Source organism: Aplysia californica, unplaced genomic scaffold (genome assembly GCF_000002075.1).
Source record: "Aplysia californica isolate F4 #8 unplaced genomic scaffold, AplCal3.0 scaffold00825, whole genome shotgun sequence".
In the NCBI taxonomy this organism is placed as follows: Eukaryota; Metazoa; Mollusca; class Gastropoda; order Aplysiida; family Aplysiidae; genus Aplysia; species Aplysia californica.
In genome coordinates, this window is record NW_004798095.1 from 91913 (window position 1) to 112641 (window position 20729).

General features: G+C 39.5%; 1 protein-coding gene across 2 annotated transcripts; it reads right to left on the reverse strand.

Moving 5' to 3' along the window:
• Positions 1-4025: 4025 nt before the first annotated feature.
• On the reverse strand, positions 4026-17804 carry LOC101855529. 2 transcript variants are annotated; one of them, XM_005109879.3, is made up of 4 exons: positions 15866-17802; positions 9928-15412; positions 7417-7538; positions 4026-5621 (listed from the first exon to the last, which is right to left on the reverse strand). In XM_005109879.3, exons 1-4 carry the CDS (start codon positions 16179-16181, stop codon positions 5062-5064), a joined length of 6483 nt encoding a protein of 2160 aa, XP_005109936.1. In that variant the 5' UTR covers positions 16182-17802; the 3' UTR covers positions 4026-5061. The 2 variants fall into 2 exon arrangements, with proteins under 2 accessions (XP_005109936.1, XP_005109935.1); XM_005109878.3 differs by having other exon boundaries at positions 9928-17804.
• Between the last annotated feature and the right edge of the window lie 2925 nt (positions 17805-20729).

Genomic DNA, 20729 nt, shown 5'->3' on the forward strand with positions numbered 1-20729 from the left:
GTGTGTGTGTGTGTGTGTGTGTGTGTGTGTGTGTGTGTGTGTGTGTGTGTGAAAAGTTGACAAAAGTTGACATGGGGTGGCATATTTTCTCACAATCACAAATATGATCAAAACACCAACATATTTTTAAAAAGCAACAAAAAACAAACATAAGATGCTGGTTTAGAGCAAGAGTGCAACAGTGTGAAAGAGTCAAAGAAGCAGACAATGCCAGTGCAAACAGGAGTAGGCAGTAGGAGCAACATGTCGCAATTTAAAAAAAGATCATACATAAGTAGTAATAGATGAGTATGGAATTTAAAAAAAACAAACTTTTTGTCCAAATCAAATGAAAACAGGAAATAACTATTAATAAATTATATAAATGATCACATTATATAGGCCCTACATACTTTGAGCTAAAATTGTAGACAAAATATAATAATGTTGGACAACAAAGCCAATTGTCCGGACCTATCTGAAAGCATTTCCATAACGTCAGGGGTACACAAGCATCTATCCCATTCTTGAAATTAGAAAAAACATTTATAAAACAAACCCAAAAACGTAAGTAGGCCTACATGTTAGGTAATTGTCTGGTTGTTAGATTTTGGGTACATTCCAAACCCAAAAACATAGGTACATGTGTGTAAAACTGTAATTATTGGATTTAGATTTGGGTAATTTTTTACCCTGAGGGCTTTTCGGTAGGCAATGAGTATTAAACCATGGTTACAAATTTGTGAAAATGAGAGTAATGAGGAGAGTATCTTTTCCCATTTCAGGAAGAAATATAATATATCAATTGAATCTAGTTGTTGGATTTCGTCATAGCTCACTGCCCTTCAAGACATGTAGTATGTAGTTCGTTTCAAATGTTAAACACTTTATCTTGAAAAAATACTAAGTAAGATCGGTATCAGCAGATTTGTGCCTTCACAACATAGTCACTGGTTAAGATTTAGGTTATTTTGAATGGAAGGTCAGTACATGTTCTACGTCAAATCTCAAAGAACTGTACATTCTTCATTGGTTAATGAATTTCTTGAATTCTAAAAACTATCCTATCTCAAAATGACCAGTCTAGGATGGTTGGCTGCCTAAAAAAAGTAACTACGGTTCAGAGAGTGAATTGGACCACTGTAGGAGAAGCTTATTACTGGGAGAGCGTCCTCCATGATATGAAACTTTTCTCAAAAACCCATAACCCTCAATGAATCTGGATACCAAACAGATCTTGGGACAGAAGTCACAGCACTGAATATCCATCCAGATTCGAGAAATTTTCAGTTCATATAAAACCAGCATACAACCATTGTGTTCTGACCACTAGGCCTACATGTACCTAACCTGCTTTTCTTAGTAAAGAAAACCACCATAACAAACCAGTCTACTACTGAGGGGGGTTTATCGGTGATAAACTAGTGACTCCCAAATATTCATGTGATGGTCTGATTCATTTGGCAACAGGAAAACCTTATTCTTATAATAAAATCGTTAACAAAAAGAAAAAAACCCAATTGAACACAAACTTAAGTTGTGTAAATTTATATAGGTTCAATTCTGAACCAATTCTCAATCAGGAACAGTATCTGCCGTCGTAAGGGAAAACGACGAATGGTAAAATTTTTTTCGATTTTTGTATTTTTACATATATTTCATAGAGTATTTAATTCTGCATCTGATGGTGTAAAAATTTTAGTCATATCTTAATCCGTTGTTGCGTAATTGAGAGTTCGTCGTTTTCCCTTACACTGGCGAGCTCCGAGCCAGAGCTCAGTGTGTGTAAGGGAGAACGACGAATGGTCGATCGGTCAAGGATCACTGCTCTTTCAGCATTGTCCCCTGGTCTCTGCCGTTGGGCAAATTCGGCATGGACGACGAATGACAAGTGGTCACTGTTACGTCAGTACAAACATATTAGGCTTTTTTAGCAAATAAACATACCACCACCCCCTCCCCCGGAGTACCGTCGATGGTTTATAAGAATGTATCACTTAGTGTGTCTTTCTGTCTGTCTTCACGTATTAGGCCTATGCTGATGTGTGAATTGACAAGAGCAGGCGGGAGAGAGGGGAAAAACGGATGGGAACAGGGGGAAAGGGGTGGGGATGGGACGGTCAAAACAGTATTTAGGGAGAGATTTATTAGCACTGCATATTAGTGTCCGCCAGATGTTCACAGACTAACGTCATGTTACTTTGCTGTCCAGTCATTTGACATCCCAAATCACAACGATGATTATAGTGCCGCAATTTGTCCAGCACGTGTCACAGGTCGACATCATTATAGAATTACCAAGCAATTAATGACACTGGGTTATGAGAGTAAATTTCTTTGTCCAACTTAAAAAATGGAGGTATGGTGGCGACACTTAGTCTTGCTTTACGATTTTTTTATGACTTGATGGACGTTACGATCGAGTATAATAATGTCATGCAGATTCAAACCGTTCCAGTCGATCTCTACTTTGTGGTATGTTTTCCGATCCGATCAACTGAATCCTTTATTAAATACAAAGCGTCCCATTACCTCTCCCGAAAGCGTGTGTGATACAGTCTTGTCAGACTGTTACATTCTTACTTGAAAGTTTGACTTTGCAATGATCTGATCGTATTATTGACATTGTAACATTGTTGATCCCTTAGGTCGTGCAGGGAAAAATTTGCAATTAGCGAAAATAAAAGTAAAACTCGCTTCTGAAGAGAATACAGTAAAGAGATATCATGGAAACCAAACTTTGGTTCCGAATGAGACAGTTTTAAATCAAGCTGCTGAAAATGTGTGCACATCTGATTTGTACACTGACTGTGTATTTTAACCAAGGAAGGGAAACGAAGGACGTTTACCGAGTTACAGTTGGGATATAACAAAAACCTAACTTTATACGCATAATAGCTAGTTTGTATTCGTCTTATTTTTATTTGTAGTAACCAGTACACAGTCATTACTGTCAATAATGCATCACAACTGACCATCGCCTACACCCATAAACGTTCATGAGTGTAAGGGAGAACGACAAACCGTACTATTCGTCGTTTTCACTTACATCGCAAGGCTCACCTGCGGGTGCGCAGTGTAAGGGAGAACGACGAATGTCGAATAACTTTGCTACTTTTTAACCTAAACCATTCAAACTTTAGAAACTGCTTTAGGAACATCTCAATCAAATATCTGGTAAATTACAGCTTAAAAGAGTGGAAAATAGAAGAATTATAAAGTGAAACAAGTTTTTGCCTCTCCTGAAAAATTTGCCTCACTACCTGCCTATGACCATTCGTCGTTTTCCCTTACGACGGCAGGTATCTCTATTGGTTCATTTATTATGGAGAAGACAACAAGTTACAAGTGAGTATAACTGTAAAAATTCCAAATCAGTAGTAACAAACAGTGCAATGTACAAATCAACATAGAGATATTTTCTACAACTTGGTCAAAATTAAGACCATGATAAACACAAAAACATTGTAATCTGGCCTGATATAGCATTTCAAGCACCCTCAGTTCAAGAGCAAAGCCAATCACTGAGTGATAAAAAGATTCAAATTGAAGCGCAATTCAGCGCACTACAGCCCCAGCACAATTGATTATGCTTTGTTATCAGGACAGACCTGGAAAAGGGGAAAAGGGCTTCTAAAGAAAAACTGTGCCACTGTAGAGTAGAGTGCAGGCGAAATGTATCAGTAGAGATAAAACAATAGGCCTACCTGTCAAATTAAAAGGCCAAGGTTCAGACAAGGAAACAAATTAGTAGAATACGTAGAGAGTGAAGGGAAGGCTCTAACACAGGATCACCTTGAGGAGGAGAGGCCTCCAGGGAAAGCAAGATACATAAATATATATTATACAAGGCTACCAAACTAAAATGTAGCAACAAATTTAGGGCTCAGGAAAAGGCAAATAAAGCAATGTAATTGTAATGTTAGCTTTTTTAAAAACTGTAGAAGTCGAAGTGAGGGTGAAAGAGGGAGAGAGGGAAAGGAGAGTGGGAAAGAGAGAGAGAGAGAGAGAGAGAGAGAGAGAGAGAGAGAGAGAGAGAGAGAACATTTTTTTGTATTATTGTGAAACACATTGAGCAAATTATGCACTATATAATTAGAATGTATAACTTATTAAGTTATTAATTCAGGAAGCCGCAAAGAAAGATACAAGAATGTAACAGACAACATACACAGTGCTATACAAAAAAGCTCAACAACTGAAACTAGGTCATAACAACAGGCTGGATGCATGCAGACGCTTAATAAGTAAACGAAGCTAAGGACTGGCCAGTCAGAGACTTGCGAACACAACATAAGTACAGCAACATCTGTTGGTGGAAGTCCATGAGTACATAACATTTGTTGGCGGAAGTTAAGGAGTACAGAACATCTGTTGGTGGAAGTTAATGACTACTACAGAACACATGTTTGAGGAAAGTCCATAACATGACTATAGAACATCTTGCGGAGGTCCAATACAAGCCTGACACAGAGAAGCTGTATGGTCAGAGCTAATAACTCTCTACTGGCAACTTGAAGGTGCTTTCACAGATGTTTGCATTTGTGAGGATGTCCGGAGTCACATGAAGAAAAAATTACCCCCAAAAAATCCCACCGAAACTTATCATTCTTACTTTCGTCACTAAAAGATTTAACCAGTACTGCACTAGTGCTTGTTCTCAACAAAACATAGATGAACAATCACTCCCTGTCCTCCACACAAATCATGTATTTCAAGGTCAAGTACAAAAGACAATTATTATGCAAGTTTATTTGTAATACTATGTGTGTATAATACAATCAGTACTGGTAGTATTAGTATTATTGCAGAATACAATAAATTGGATTTTAATAAGGCAGCTCAAAATAAAAAAAGGCAAATTGACAAGACTTTGGTGAAGTATGGCTGCATATAAGCCCGGCAACAATATGACACTTGTAAACACCCCGATATGACAGAAAAAGGAGCTTTAAAAAGCATGATAAAACACACAAATGTGGGTCAATTATAATGCTAGCACATGTTTTATGGAGCACTGAATAGCAACATAAAAATGTTTTCTTTTGCCAGCATTAACAAACAAGGAATACACGTCTAATGCTAAAAAGGCTTTATAGTGACCTCAAACAATTCATCATCTTTTACAAAGTCAAGAATATTTGAGTGTTCATCTACAACACTATCCAAGAGTGTTATGCCATTTCTTGAGAGCAGGTTTCTCAAGTCTTCTGGAGTCTGCTTGAAGGGGTCAACAATACAGACCATGGGGTCAAAACAAACTAATTTTGGTTTCAGATCTACAGACTCTTTTTGTTTTTTCCTGTCTTTCACCATTGCATTGTCTTCTTCTCTGTGCATTTTCTTAATATGGCATGTAACACCTGCTTTTTGATGGGCATCAGCTCCACAAAGGGAGCAAAAATACCTCCGTTCATCCATATGTGAAGCAGTATGCTGAGCCAAATCATTCATACTGACTGCAATGTAGCCACATTTAGAGCACAATAGTAATCCATCAGTCGAAGTGAGAACAGACAGTTTGGAGAACCCTCCGTGTTTGGCCAGGTGCAGTCTGAAGAAGAATTCTGTACTCAGGATGGCATCACACAAATGGCAGCTGTAGCGGGTAGGTGGGCTGTGTGCTGGTACATGAGTAGTATCTTTGGAGAAGAGATCAAAACATAAAATTCAAGCTAGTACAAAGAGAATCCTAAGAATTAAGTGGCAGGATAGAATAAGAAATGAAGAGCTGTGGGAAAGGACAGGACAAAAGGATAGAAGTAGAAATAGGACTAAGAAAGTGGCGATGGATGGGACACACCCTCAGAAAGCCCAGCGGAAACATCACAAGACATTCGCTGCAGTGGAACCCATAGGGAGCAAGAGGCAGGGGGCGGCCACTGGAAACATGGAAGAAATGTGTGGAAAGGGACATGAGAGAGACGAAGCTCACTTGGAACGACAGCCCAGGACAGAGATACAATACATGGAAGGAGCTTGTACGTGTGACCTATACCCTGCCAGGGATTTAAGGCATTAATGATTATGACAAAGAGAGACATTTTAGAGAGCAAGAAACTTCTCTGAACCTGAATCAGAAATGTGAAAAAACCCATAAGTTCTTTAAAAAAAGTTTTAGTAGAGGTTTTACGGTGCTCGCAACTGCATAAGGTCATATGAGCGCCAAGGGTGGATGTCAACAGAAAAGTCCTAACAAGGAATCAGGCTTACTCTGCTCACCTCTCTAGCTTCAACAGCACAAAGTCTGCTTCGACTATCAAGGCACCCTGGCAATAGCAGCTCACAAGAGAGTGACAAACATACAAAAGAAGTAGAGGATAAATGACGATAGTAAGGATTAGGAAAGAAAAAGCAGAAGTTCCCTGTTGCAGTTGAGGCACAGTTATGAGCATGACATTGATGAATTAGCCCATTTACAATTCTACTGTGCATAAGAACATGATAATGTCCCCCCTTTGGGAATGGTCTAATTGCTAAAGACACTTCAGTCAGTTGCACCGGCCCGGGGAGTACCATAAGTTCTAAGCTTTTAATCCCTTTATGAATTTTAGAGTTTTCGGTGGTGAAAGAATGTCCCTGTTTAAGCGTTATAAAAAGAGAATGGCATCCCTTTTTCTCATGAATTAAATAACCACAAAAAACAACAACAAAAAACCCCACAGCTGACTCACTTTTCTTTCAGAAAATGTACAGGACATTTTAACTAGAATGTCGTGTTTAAAAAAGTGTGCAATAGCATGCACCTTTTCAAACATAACATAAGGACCATTTAACAAGTACGTAATCCAAGAAATAAAAGGCACCTAAAGCTGCATTCATACTGAAATGCTTGGTTATATCCCATAATTTCGTCAAAAACCTCGACTAAAGTTTTCCATTTTTCCAATTTCCAACAAAGAATGTTGGATTATCCCAAGATTTTAGAGTCTCATTAACAAGTTTACCACTTTGGTCTAGTCGTGCAAGTGTAGGGGGATGCCATCAGTTTTACTTTAATAAAACTACTGGAAAGGGCAGTTCAACACAAACAAAAGACAATGAAATATAATAGGTAAATAATACAATGCAAAATTCGTATAAATTTTGTTCATAGTTGCAAAGCCAAAATAAAATTGTACAAAAACGTATAAGTTAAATTATAATATGAGTTAATAGACATGCTACACAAAATACAGTAAAACTGGTTTACACTTTGTAAACAATTTAAATTTAACTTGAGCAACAGCTTTCCACCAACACGTAACATTGAATCCCTCTTAATTCTTTCCAAAGATTCTTGTACTGCTCAACAGTAACAAACTCCCAAGTTTTGATTGAAGCTTTCACGTACACAAGAACTTGAGAAAACAGATGCTAGCAAAACAAACCTGTGCAATAGTTCAGTCATACAGCCTGGCAAACGTACACAAAAATGTGTCATGATAAACGACATACCTTGAGAAACAGTAACGGTATCCGATTCAGTCTGGTCTGTCAAACTTGACACAGGCATGTTAGCACATGCATCACTCTCTGCCAGTTCATTATTCAAAAGAAACTCTTCAGTCTTGTTGAAGCTGAAACAAACCATACAAATTAGCCAGTAAAACACAGCACTTGATTTTGAACACTTACAATTTCATTCAGAATGAAAACTTAGGAAATAAGCTTCTATTGCATTGTCCACAACAATCTTATTCAACCCAAATCAGATTGGTTCACCTCAAGCAAATATGTAGCCTTTTAACTTCACAGAGGCCTGACTCCTCAAACAGAAACCCATTCAATACAATACAACATCTATACAGCACGGAAGCTTTAATAATATCATTATCATTATTATCATCGTTATAATTGTCATTATTGTTCTACTCTATTCTGTTGAAATAAATCTGTGTTGTGTTTTAACACTTTCATTTGTCAAAACTCTGAGAATGAATGATTATTATATTGTGGAAAAAGGTACTTCAGTGCAAAAAGCTCTCTACAAGGTAAGATCCAATGATATCTAAACATAGTATCAATATCAGGTCTAAGTACAAGAACAGTGTGCAACAATACATCGAAAATTAAAAAGCTTCCCAACAAAATGTTTAAGAAATATTTTACTAATAAAATGGAATTAATTTATTACAAATAATGATGAGTTGGAAAGAGCTGGACTTGAAGATATATTAACACGACCATAAAAAGGAGAAGATGGAGACATTTAGGACATGATGTTTTAAGAATGCCGAAGACAAGATTGCCCTATCAGACATGGTACTGGAGACCAACTGGAACAAAAAAATAGGAAGATCAACTGGAAGCTATAGAAGCACAATAAGGGATGAGGCAATCACCCAAGGCTTGGATGTGCCGAAATTGGAGAATGTGGCCAGGGACAAGCAAGCGTGGCATCGACTGCTCTCCGCCATATGTACCCGACAGTACAGGGAGAGAGAGAGAGTAAGCAAGTAAGTAGGAACAGTGTGCAAGCTTCTTCTACTTCTCTTCTTTGCGTTCCCCCCATCTAGATCTCAGGGGTAGTCAACTGCTGGTTCTTCAACCTGCAGTACAACTGATTTTTACGTACATGATCGTTATTGAGAAAGTGGAGGCGAAAGCAGGTGACATTTGTTTATCTATATATTTTTTTTTATAGTAAAGGCTTTTACGGCGCTCGCAACTGCATTAGGTCATATGAGCGCCATGGGGTGGGTGTCAACAGAGAAGTCTTTACAGGGAATCAGACTTATTCTGCTCACCTCTCTAGCTTCAACAGCAAAAAGTCTGCTTCGACTATCAAGGCACCCCGGCAATAGCAGCTCACAAGAGAGTGACAAACATACAAAAGAAGTAGAGGATAAATGACAATAGTAAGGATTAGGAAAGAAAAAGCAGAAGTTCCCTGTTGCAGTTGAGGCACAGTTATGAGCGTGACATGAATCAGCCCATTTACAATTCTACTGTGCTTGAACGAGAAATGTCCACCCTTTGGGAACGGCCCAAAGACACTACAGTCAGTGGCACTACCCCGGGGGGCACATTTGTATCTATTTCCAAATTCTCATTAATTCAGAGTGCCAAGAAGTGCTAGGTTTTTCACCATATAAGGCTATAGAAAGAAAGGAACTTAAGGGGAAGGTGCTTGAAAAATCGGGCTCTTTCTAATTTGCCATATATATATACATATGTGTACAATGTTTGCTGTGATAACTGTCTTCAGTGTAATTGAGGGTAATAGATAGGGAGTTCACTGGACAAAAACATCATTCCTGGGCAACCGAGAGGAATATTATGTAAAGGTTGTTTTTTTCACACTATTTTTATGGAATACGTAAACTGTCTCAATACATAAGATTTTAGTACTAAAAATATTAAGGCCTCCACAATTTTTGACCTATGGGGTTCAAATTTTGCACGATGTCTTTACATTGCAACATTTTGCCACATTACATAAGCACAGTTTTTTGTGTCATTTTTTATACACCCCCCCCCCCCCTTAACATTTTTGCTTTTTTCCGATACAGCACACAAAATAAGCTGCTAAAATAAAACTAATTGAAATATGCAGTTTCCTTGTTGACAAGCTTTGTATTGTGGTAGTTGATGATCAATGATCTTACTAAATAACAAAGAAATTGTTTGAAAAATGAAAAAGCCATAGGATTTTCTGTCCTAAATTTTGAGGTAACTGTTACATGATATAAATCTAAGCTGACGATGAATGATGATTTCATTATATTCAAGCATTTGACCATTTCCTATGAACATGCCGAACACAGTGATAACACAAGACATTACTAAATGTATACGGGTATATGGGGTATCTAAAGAGATCTGAATTTCTTCAGTAGCACCTTCCCTTAAAGCTACTAAGATACATTTAACACAAGAGCAAAGGCTACCTCTAAAATTATAGTAATGAAGACTTTCTGAGCAGGAGTGGAGATATTACGAAAAACTTGCACACATGTTACATACCTTTTGCCATTTTGAGTTGAAGGGCTCTCTGACTGGTCTTTATCATCTGATGCTGTCCCAGCAGGTAGCTCATTAGTCATGGGTGTATCAGCAGAAGACTTGCTGAGAACAGGATTCAACTGTCTACCAATGCCTTGAAATGGCAGTGTACGATGCAACAAGCCCATATGGGTCTTCAATGTTTTAAAACACTTGAAGTGTGCATGGCATATATTACAAACAATTTCAGACACAGGCACCTCTGTCATTTGTTTTTCACTCTTACTGGAAGCTTCGATATCATCTTTGTCAGTTGTTAAATCAATGCATATTTCATTTTCACTTTCAGAAGGCAGTTTATTGCCCATGAAGGTCAGTTCTTTACTCGGAAATTTGCCTTTCTTCAGCCCCACGTATTTTTTAAGGCATCTTCGTTTCACAGTTTTGATACCAACAGCATCTGTTTCATTTTGGTTCATATTTCTCTTTTGACCCTTTTGCACTAACAAGCCTTCTGTTTCCAAGGTCAATATTGGCTTACTCTTTGCGTCACACACATCAACAAACACTGAAGATGGAGAGAGTTTATCCACCTTGCTTCCATCATCTTGGTGGGCAAATTTCATATGGTTATATAAATGGCTCAAGATGAAATATGGAAATTTACAGTAGCTGCACTCAAAAAATTTATGCTTCTCGTCTATGTGTTTTTGCATGGCATTATCATCCCATTTTTCATATTCAACAGGACACAGCCGACATTTATATCGCTCTCTGGACTCCTCAATATTTTGTTCTTGAGTACTGACTTTCTTCACTTTAGCTAAAGTTCCTTCATGGTCATGCCTTGCATGTCTTTGAGCTACAGTGTAAGAATATGATTTGTACGTGCAGTGAGTGCACATAAACAACACAGTACTTTTACTTGAAGAATGACTTTCAATCAAACCAGTTGAACTTTGAATGTCTTGGTGTGAATTCTGTGGCACATTGTCAACTGAAGTATGCATAGAATTAACTTGCTTTTCATTGGAATCATAGTTTTCATTTAAAACTTGTGATGACAAACTGGTTTCTTCAACCTGACACTCCGACACCACAGGAATGCTTGGCTCTGTGTTCGCACAGACCTTATTCTGTTTGGAAGCACTACTACTGCTCAAAGGGTGCAGGTGATCGGAGGCTTTTCGTTTTTCACTCAGACAACTGTGACTGGTACTCTTTTCTGCTATCACTTCAAGACACAGCTTTTCTGTTGCCTGGTCAGTCTTATCTCCTGCACATTCTTTTTCCACACATACTTGAGCTTGACCTCTTTTTTCATCACTCTCCTGCGACTCAGAACACAGCATCTCAACATGTTCTTCCTGAGCTTTCTCCGCATGAACATTGACAGCAGTGAAGGGTTTGCAAATATTTCGAAAATTATCAATGTTCAGTTTCTGACTTTGAAGAGTATTGGACAAGTAGGGCCAGTCAACCTGATGGAAAAGCTTTTCCTCGGCATCTTCCCCAGGGTGCATCTTTTTTATGTGGTTTGTAATAAGTTTTGGATGTGCATCTTTGTAGAGGCAGTGTGGGCACAAAGCTATTGCAATTCCTCCTACACACCATAAAACATGGCAGTGGATGATCTTCAGACCTTTGAATCGTTTTGTGCATTTTTTGCAAGTATATTTTCCATTTCTGTCAGTAGCGTAAAGACTGTCCAGACAGTCCAGTGCTTCAGTGCCACAAGTATCGTACAACCTAAGCAGCTGAACCTCACCTTGTCTTTTGTCCTTATCATGAGGCACGGGCACATCTGGTTGTTCCAATGTCTCCACGACTTCTGTATTCAAAACAAGCTGTTTGGTTTTCTCAGGTAACTTACTTGACGGTCTATGTACAGAGTTACTAAAAGCAGCCAAAATGTCTGAGCCTATTCTTTCAAATAAATTATCTGAAGCAGAAGTCCTTTGCGACAGAGATGAATTCATCACCTTCCCACTAGCAACAGACTTTTCATTTTCAGCACTGTTCAGCCTATCCCTAGCTGAAGGAGAACTACTGTTGTCAGAAGTTACAGAGTCTGTCACAAACTGTGTATCACAGTGTACTACATTTTCCAGCTCTCCTTCTTTCTCTTCAGTCACAGTTTCACTTTCCTGTACAGACTTTATATCTGAACCAGGAACACTACATCTTAGCTTTTCAAGGTCTTTTCCATGATGTTCACTTTTATCCTTACTACGTGAGGGTGCACAAAAGAAATCTTGTGGGGAAACTGAAATACTTTTTTCCTTATCTGAAGTCTGTTGCTTTTCAACTAACCTGCATGGTTTTCCTCCTTGGTCATTACCAGATGATGAACATTCCAGTTCATTTCCATCCTCATGATCCTTTTCTTCAGTACGCCCATGTGAAGACTGTTTCACAGTTCTGTAGTCCTGGTCTTTTTTCCCTTCGCTGCCAGCATTTGATGATTTAGTTTTTTCAGTTCTATTGTCTCGATCCTTATCTACTTCACACACAGTATCTGAAAACTTTTGTTTTTCTGCTCTGCAGCTATTATTATGCACCACGCCATCAATAAGTGAAACATTTGGTTCTTCAGTACTGTGGTTCTGATCTTTTTCTTCTCTGCTACAAGAATCTGAAGGCTTTTCAGTTTTGTTATGATCTCCTCTTTGTCCTTTGAAACCTTTTAAGAGCTGATCATTTTCTCCATGATCAACACATTCAGAAACTATAGATCTTTGTTTTTCCTTTTTGGAATCCTCCTTTTGCTTTTGGCAATAAGCATCAGAGGATTTCCCCCCCCTTTTTTGATCATCACCTTTTTCTCCTTGGATGTCAGTATTTGGAGATTGCTTTTTCCTTGGGCAATTGGGATCCTTTTCTCCCTGATCATCATTGCCCTGTAGTGCAATATTCAGAGGAGACACACTGGAAACAGTACTGTCCCTTTTTTCAATTGGGACATCACTAGATTCTGCTGAAACATCAATTTCATTTTGTACTTTTTTTGAAGACTGAATTTTGACAGCCTGCTCATTCTCCCCATTGGGTACTTCCATTACATCCACACATTCGGAATGAAGTTCCCAGGAGGGTTTCAGGCTTGTTTTCTGTCCACAGACTTCAGAGGATGTGTTCTTGCTTGGTTCCAGATTTGATGATATTAGATCTTGTGCTGGACATCTTCTCACAGTTGAAACCTCTGCAGAGTTTGTCGTTCCTTTATCGTGACCAGTATCCCCCGTTTCCCCCATCCTATTACCCTGATTCAAATCACTGGTGCTCTGAATGGCTACAGATGAAACCTCGCCATCTCCATCTTCAACACATTCATTACGTATCACCCCAAGCAACTCCAAATCAACTAGTGGAGGAGTGCTGTTACATACACCATTTTCTTTCGGTATTTTTTCAGCCTGGCCGTCAGTGTAATTAAATGCTTCACAGTTCTTTTGTTGCACTAAATTGGTATCAGACACATCACTACAAACAGGAGTCCTATTTAAAGCCCCCTGAGGCGCCTTACTCATAGGATCTGGACTACAAATGTTCCTACAGACTGCAATATTGTCACTGAGGTCTGTGCCAGTGCTCTGTCTTCTTGAAACAAATTTATCCTTGTATGCCTTCTTGAACTTTTCAAAAGCGGCACCCATTACTTCATTCTTCTTACATAGAAGCTTCTTACTGAAGCGATAAAATACACGTGAATTTGGGTGCTCACGTGAGATATGCCTTTTACAAGAAGCAGAATCTAAAAAATAACCCATGCAGTGTCTGCACTCCACAACCGTCAACAAAAGAGAGTCATCATAGTGTTGTTTTAGATCTCCTATTTCGTCAAAAGTCTGATCGCAGTATTTACACAATAGCTTGAATGATGTGTTCATACTAGATTCACCCATCATGTAACTGTTTACCATACTGAACAGAACATCCAGTCTTTGATGCCTCAAGTCCTTCACATCTCCTGAATCAAAAACCAAAGAGCAGGAGTACATGAACTTTGATTTCTCCTCGTCACAAATGTGTTCTTGCATATGGCTCAACAGCACACTGTCTCGACTTCCAATGTATCCGCAATAAACACATGGAAACTCAGATTCAAGCCCATGTGCCTGTGAAGTATGCAACAATAACTCCATAGGTTTATAGCTTGAAAAGGTACACTGAGAGAACCCACATTTGTAAAAACAAGACAATTCACTTTCACTTTCGACACTCTGGCTCTTCTCTGCATCACTGTTACAACGTCTATTCGCTGCTTTAGATGACACATTTGTAAGAGAATTAGACGTTTGCTCACTGCTCAGCTGAGGTATTAACCTTTCGTTTTCTGAAGAAACACAAGCAGGCTCTTTATTCCTTTCAAGGAGAAATTCATCAGCAGGTCTGGTGTCATCAATCAGAGCATTTCCCAAAGAAGCTTTCTGCAATGATGATTCATTTGACTGGGCTTGAGAGTTGTTTACATGACATGGGATTGTCTTTTTACTGCCATGCGGAAGGGCTGAAGAAGAGTAAATGGGCGAAGCAGAACATACGTTATTTTCAACCTGCTTCTCAGGCAATGAAGACTCACTTGCTTTTGGTACAGAATGGTTTGATGGGCACAGGTTCTCATTTGACGGTTCAGGGATGTCTGTGGTGACAGCGGTCTGAAGAGGCTCAACTTCCTTTTTAGCAACAGGGGTATCTTCCTTGTCTGAATCAGCTGTGACCCTAGAGATGTACTGCTTAACTTCATCTGGCATTTTTTCGAGAGAATTAGAGAAAATAACTCGCAAAGCTTCTTTTAAACTTGCACATGGATTTTTTTCAGGAAATTCATTGGAGCACTGGCAAGTCCCAGGATGTATGTGCTCCCACACATGTTTAATGAACAGTAATACCTGATGATCGGCCCACTTGATTTTGCAGGTCATACACAAGAAAACTCCCCGAAGTGCTCTCAGTGTGCTTTTCATATCTACTTTGTTGCTCTGACTCACTTTAGCACCCTGTCCTTCTTTCATAATTTGATCATAACCATAAGTATTGTCACATGCAGCTACTGAAGACTCAGTAGCACTGTTGACCAATTTCATTGACACCTTTCTACTGGTAACAGGACAATCTGCCGATCTGGACAAAGTGGACAATGAGGTAGAAACATTACCTTCTCTTGCAGATAAAGATCTCCTCAAGTCGGGTGCTTGTGACAGTGAACCATCATTCAAAGAAACTGATCGACAAACCCTGTGGGTATCACTTTTCATCCCTGCACTAGGTACCGGTGCCAGTACCCTTGGAAAACGAAGTTGAGCCCCAGCCATTTGCTGGTTTGCGTTAGGTTTCATCTGATGAGGTCTGAAAATGCTCCCACTCTGAGCAATTGATGTGGGGTTTGAGGGTTGTGCAGTCGAGAGGCGAGGTATAGTGGCTGAGGATGTGGTGGTCATGCTTGTAATTGAACACAAAGATGGTTTCGGGGATGCCACAATCAACGATCCTCCTGGAGTCACACCTGCAACAGAAGCAACAGGAACAGCCACTGAAACTATGATACATGGTACTCCCTGATTCACACTAGTTACTATTTCCTGGCTGCCTTGAGGTGGGCCTACCACTGATCTTGACTGGTTTATTGAAACAGAACACTGTCTTAGGGATCCATCTTGTGGAAGATCAGATTTGGACTTACATGAGTTGCCTTTTAAAGCTGAGAAAAAGTAGGTGTTCTTGGAATTACCTTTCGCTCCATATATCACATCCTTAGTTCTAGGGGACAGTTTCAAACAAACACGGAGCTCTTCACCAACGTGTTCTGTGCTTATGTGAGCATAGATCGCATCACGAGTCTCAAACTCACCAACACAATAATTGCACTTATATGGTTTTAACCACATATGACTCTGTAAATGCTCTATGAACTCCTGCTCGTTATATCCTTCTCGACACAGTGAACATGCAAACGTACCTTTAGCTCGGTTGTATTGAACGACAGCTGTGACTCGTGGGAGAGTTACAGATGTAACTCCTGCACTAGACCCTGGCTTTTCTCTACTAACTGCCAATGGCACTGTGTTCGAGGACGAAGCAGTATTTGCGACAACAGCTTCTGTACAAGGAGCTGTTCTGCTGACATGACTGGAAGATGAAACTTTTCGTTTGCTGATCCTGCAGTTGTGGAACTGTAGGAGCGTCTTGTCACTTGTTTTCAGGTGACATCGTTCACATGTCAGGATACCTAGAGCTTCCCAGTTGACTGCAGATGAGCCCTTTTCACTTGCCATCACAGAAAGACGTCCCAATCAGCTCATGGAAATACTTTGTCATCAGAGCGAGTGCCTTCGGACTAGCACACATACTTGGTAAATTCATCACCTGGGGATACAATGATGGATGGATGGAGGGATGAATGAATGCTTTTTTTTAATGAAATTCTAATCCACATGTCTGGATGTCAGTACCCATTTCCCTGCTCTATACTGAAGATTAAAATTTATTATTAATTTCCTATTAAATTAATACTGAATATTTCAACAATTCCTGGTGCTTTCTGCTACTAGAAGTCTACCACTTCTTCAATATAAGCAAAAAAATACCTTGCTTCTAGTTGCAGTGGGTGGATCAAAATGGTGGGGTTAGGAAATAGGCATGGGTTGAGTTCAAAGGCAAGATTTTTTTCGTTCAGAGGAAAGCCCAGTCCTTAAATGTCATGTGTACGAGTGTTTGTTTATGTGTGTGTGTGTGCAAGCGCATGTGTGCCCACATTTGGCATTTGGTGGCTCTGGGGACACGAGGCCCCATTTTTGTTGTGGCCAGACAGACAGTAAGCCATAATTGCGGCCAGCCAATGATATATACTATAACTTCTTTGCTTATAAAACTTCTATTAAAAAATCACATCACAGGCAACTGTCAGTTTCAATGAAAGATTTGTTAAACACTGACGCATATATGAAGCACGGTCCAAACGATGGGTGAGTACTTTTCGCGATGCCCGTGGTGGTATCTAGAGGTCGTTTGCCTACAGGCAGGAGAAAAGGGTCTTTATAATCAAACAATCACTACTTCCCATCCTTAATTTGGAAACTATCACCCATGACGTAGGCCATCATAAATATTTAATTAGACTTTCACGAAATCATCAGCGAGCACAACAGTCGAAACTTTAATTGCCACAGAAATACCCTGTTCACCCCTTGAAAATGCTTTTGCTATTTCAGTAACTTGGCTATTATGTGCCAAGGACCCTGTGGATGGAGAGTTTTTAAACTCAATACTCATCAGTCCTCAGGCCACCTCTCAGACCTTGAATCATGTAGTCCTGTGATTCCTCACAGCTTCATGGGCCCCTATTAACCTTTTGGTCATCAGGTTGATATCTGGTGACGTTAGATAGCTTGCCGACAGGCTGAAGTGGTGTAGTGCTTTTGAAGTTCCCCCAGGACACTTTAAAATTTAACTTAAATTTAAAACACATAAACACAAGTGTTTTCAAATAAAAAAACAAACGAGTGTTCATGATAACAAACATGAGGTTTTTATGGAGATAATTACAGGCATGAGCAATAATGTATAATTGCAATGTATGCGACTTTCTTAATCAAAAGTTGCTTGGTTTCAAATGAGAGGCATTTTCATTTTTCTGATGCCATACCAAGGAAAACCTGAACAATTCCAAGAAAATACACTGAACTGTACCATACACACTATACAAAAAAGGGCAAATTCGTTCAAATGCACGCCTGTGTCATCTATCATCTAATAACATACAGTGGAAAACTGAAATAACAGGGATGGTGGGACCAGAGAAAAAGTTCTGTTATATCAGATCCCTGTTACATCAGAATTGCAAGGAAAGTGAGCATTTGTGGACTAATCCAGTTACATTTGTTCATGGGTAGTCTCCCTTGCCACAGGTACCCACACCACAGCCCACTCCTGTGGCCATGTGGCAGGCCTGCGCATGGCACATTACCGTTACGCGTGCGTGTAGCTAGGCTGAGGGCTAGACCGAAATCTGCAGCACACCGCAGCTCCCACTCGCTTCACCCGCTGCGTGTGCTTGCAGTGGCGTGGCTTGCTCCATCCATCCTTACCCCCTCTCTCTCTCTCTCTCTCTCTCTCTCTCTCACTTTTTAAGACATTGTTGGGGGGGGGGGGGGGGGGGTCTACATCCCCAAAGTCCCGATTCGGCTCAAAATTATGGAATTTGAGTTGTAGGTATTTTTAGCTTAATCACCCTCTCCTACAACTATTTCATAGCATCAGAACCCCCAAAGACGTCAGCACTTCCCATACCGGGCATGTTTGCCAACACCATTTCCTCATAAAGTCAATATTTTATTTTTCTTTATCGGCCGTTTTCTCAAAACGCTACTTTTCTCTATACTTTTTTGAATAACTCCACCATTTTAAATCCAATCTTCATGAAATGTTCACAGAATGAAGAGAAGATGTAATACTAAACATTTGTCTGTTGAATTTTTGATATATATGGAATAGGTTTTTGTTGGTGGTGTCTTGAGTGTGGATTTTCACGGATTTTTTGCAAACTTGAACACTACATCAGGAAAAAATTCATTAAAAAAATTTCTAATTCGTTTAGGAAAAAAACAACAAACACATTTTTAGATTTAATGTTTGTGAACACGCATGCACAAAAAACAAACAAAAAAACCCAAACAATTAATTTCCATGAGCAGTACGTAAGATGTCAACAAAATCCAATATGGCCGTCGTATCCATGGTAACGAAACTTTTTTCTCAAATTTGATCGCGGATTTTAAGACTACTTACTAAGATTGTTATGTGTGTGAAATTTGGTAAAATTCGGTCCAGTAATAAGCGAGATAGCCTTCAGGTGTAGCGCCCCCCCCCCCCCAACGAGCCGGTGTCCCTCATATAGGCCTAGGCCTAACCGATTGGGCTCCGACGAGTCCCTCTTATTGCCGATAACTTTTAATAGAGACAAAGAGTAGGAAAAAAAACCGGGGATTTAAAAAATCCAGGTTATTACCGGACCCCTGTTATTACCGAGCCCGTTATAATAATAATATATGGAATCCACTGTGCACATGTATATATTAGTTTGCCGAATAATTTATGTTGCTGTTTAGAGATTAGCCTAAATGGCAACGTTTGATTCCAGCACAGTCCAGTGCGCAATTCATTACGTAGATGTCAAGACTACCATCATTGTAACTTTGATCAGTAGCCGGGGGAAAAAAACTGACGCATTTGTATCTTTACTACTGACGTTCCACGCCGGAATTCGTGTGCCCTCTGCCTTCCAGACACATGCACACCCAGTCACAAGTGTGCTAGCTGACAGTTGCCAGTCTGACCCTGGTACACGCTTAGAGATGTGGGTGTGCTAACGGCATTGTGGGTTTATATATATGTGTGTGTGTGCCCGGAGAAAGGTGCCAGTTGTCAGAGATTTTGGGTATTGAATTGAGGGCATATTCTGTAGCAACTTCCATGCTTAATACTCTGATTTTGAAAAATGTTCAAATATGTTGAGTAGTTTTATAGATAGATCTATGTCATGTTTTGTAACACAGGGTGTAAAACAAAGTTTGAAAAAAAAACCCCGGCTTTCACATAAGTATGTTGACCCAATCTCTAGCAAATTTTAACTTTTGATGAAGCTCAATACGTTCCAAAATTTATATATAAAAATATTTGGACTTTCAATTTTATTTTTTAAAATCCTTTCAAGATATAATATGTTATTACGAAATCGTTCAATGTGTGTTTTCTGATGATACTAAATTTTTGACCAGGGTCATACATTTTCGGCCTTTTCACCCCGTTACTCAAAAACAGCTTTGCCGACAACTGGGACCTTTCTCCAGGCACACACACATTTATTATGATGGCTTACTAGCGTCTGTGACGTATCAGTTTGATGCTTCCCCACTGCGTTCAGAAGGTCCAAGTTCGATTCCCATGGGGACGAGAATATAATTTTTTTTTATCGAGGAGAGCTATCTCTGCTGACTGCTGGGACGTTGTATGTATCTCTCATCTCGGGTCAACGCAGACTGGGAAGGTCGAACGAAGCCCCACCTTCTAAATGATATCTACTAAATTGTGTGATGCAGGCGTAGAATAGCAAGCACGTTTAACAATATTATTCTTCCGATAGTTAATGGGTATTTGACCCTGTCGTACGCCCTGGGGTCATTATGCACCCCCAGTGTTGTATTCTTCACATTTTAGAATATTTCTAGTACGAAAATCTCTTTGAAACTTTCTGTATTTCTCAAAAAATCATTTTGACAGACTGCTATGCTAAGCGTATGGATGGGGTTAACGAGTAAATTTCCTCTTTGGAAAGTGGTGGCACAGAGTTCCCCATGTCGTATGGATGCGATAGTAAAACACGACGCCCGGATAAGGTTAAGAAATAGTGCATGTACTTAAGTTGGAGGCAACGTATTCATGACAGAAACTTTCTTTTTCTGGATTTTTCTGGGGTGCATTGAGCCTGGACAGTCCCTTTGAATGCTTTAACAGTAACCTACCACTGTGTTGGTGTCCCATCGGCCTCGAATACTTCTCCTTCGTAATCGTAAAGTCTTTATGAAACCTTTCTTCGGATCGTGCTCATCATTAATACGCATTTAACCCTGTGCCAAGCAACCAAAGGGCGTGATGCCGGTTCCAAGAGTGGGAAGATATCTCATCGTGCGAGTATCTCAACATGTTGTTTGCTTTTTTTTTTTCTTTTTTTTTTTTGTTTGGTTCTTGTTGTTGTTATTGTTGTTGTTGTTTTGTTTTTTGTGGGTTTTTTTTTTTTTTTTTTTTGGGGGGGGGGGGGGGGGGGA

Coding starts and splice junctions, on each gene's coding strand:
- LOC101855529 (XM_005109878.3), bottom strand. CDS start 16,181: ATGGCAAGTGAAAAGGGCTCATCTGCAGTCAACTGGGAAGCTCTAGGT. Junction 7,539..9,927: donor TCAACTCAAAATGGCAAAAG/GTATGTAACATG, acceptor GGTTTGTTTCAG/CTTCAACAAGACTGAAGAGT. Junction 5,622..7,416: donor TACCGTTACTGTTTCTCAAG/GTATGTCGTTTA, acceptor TCTTCTCCAAAG/ATACTACTCATGTACCAGCA.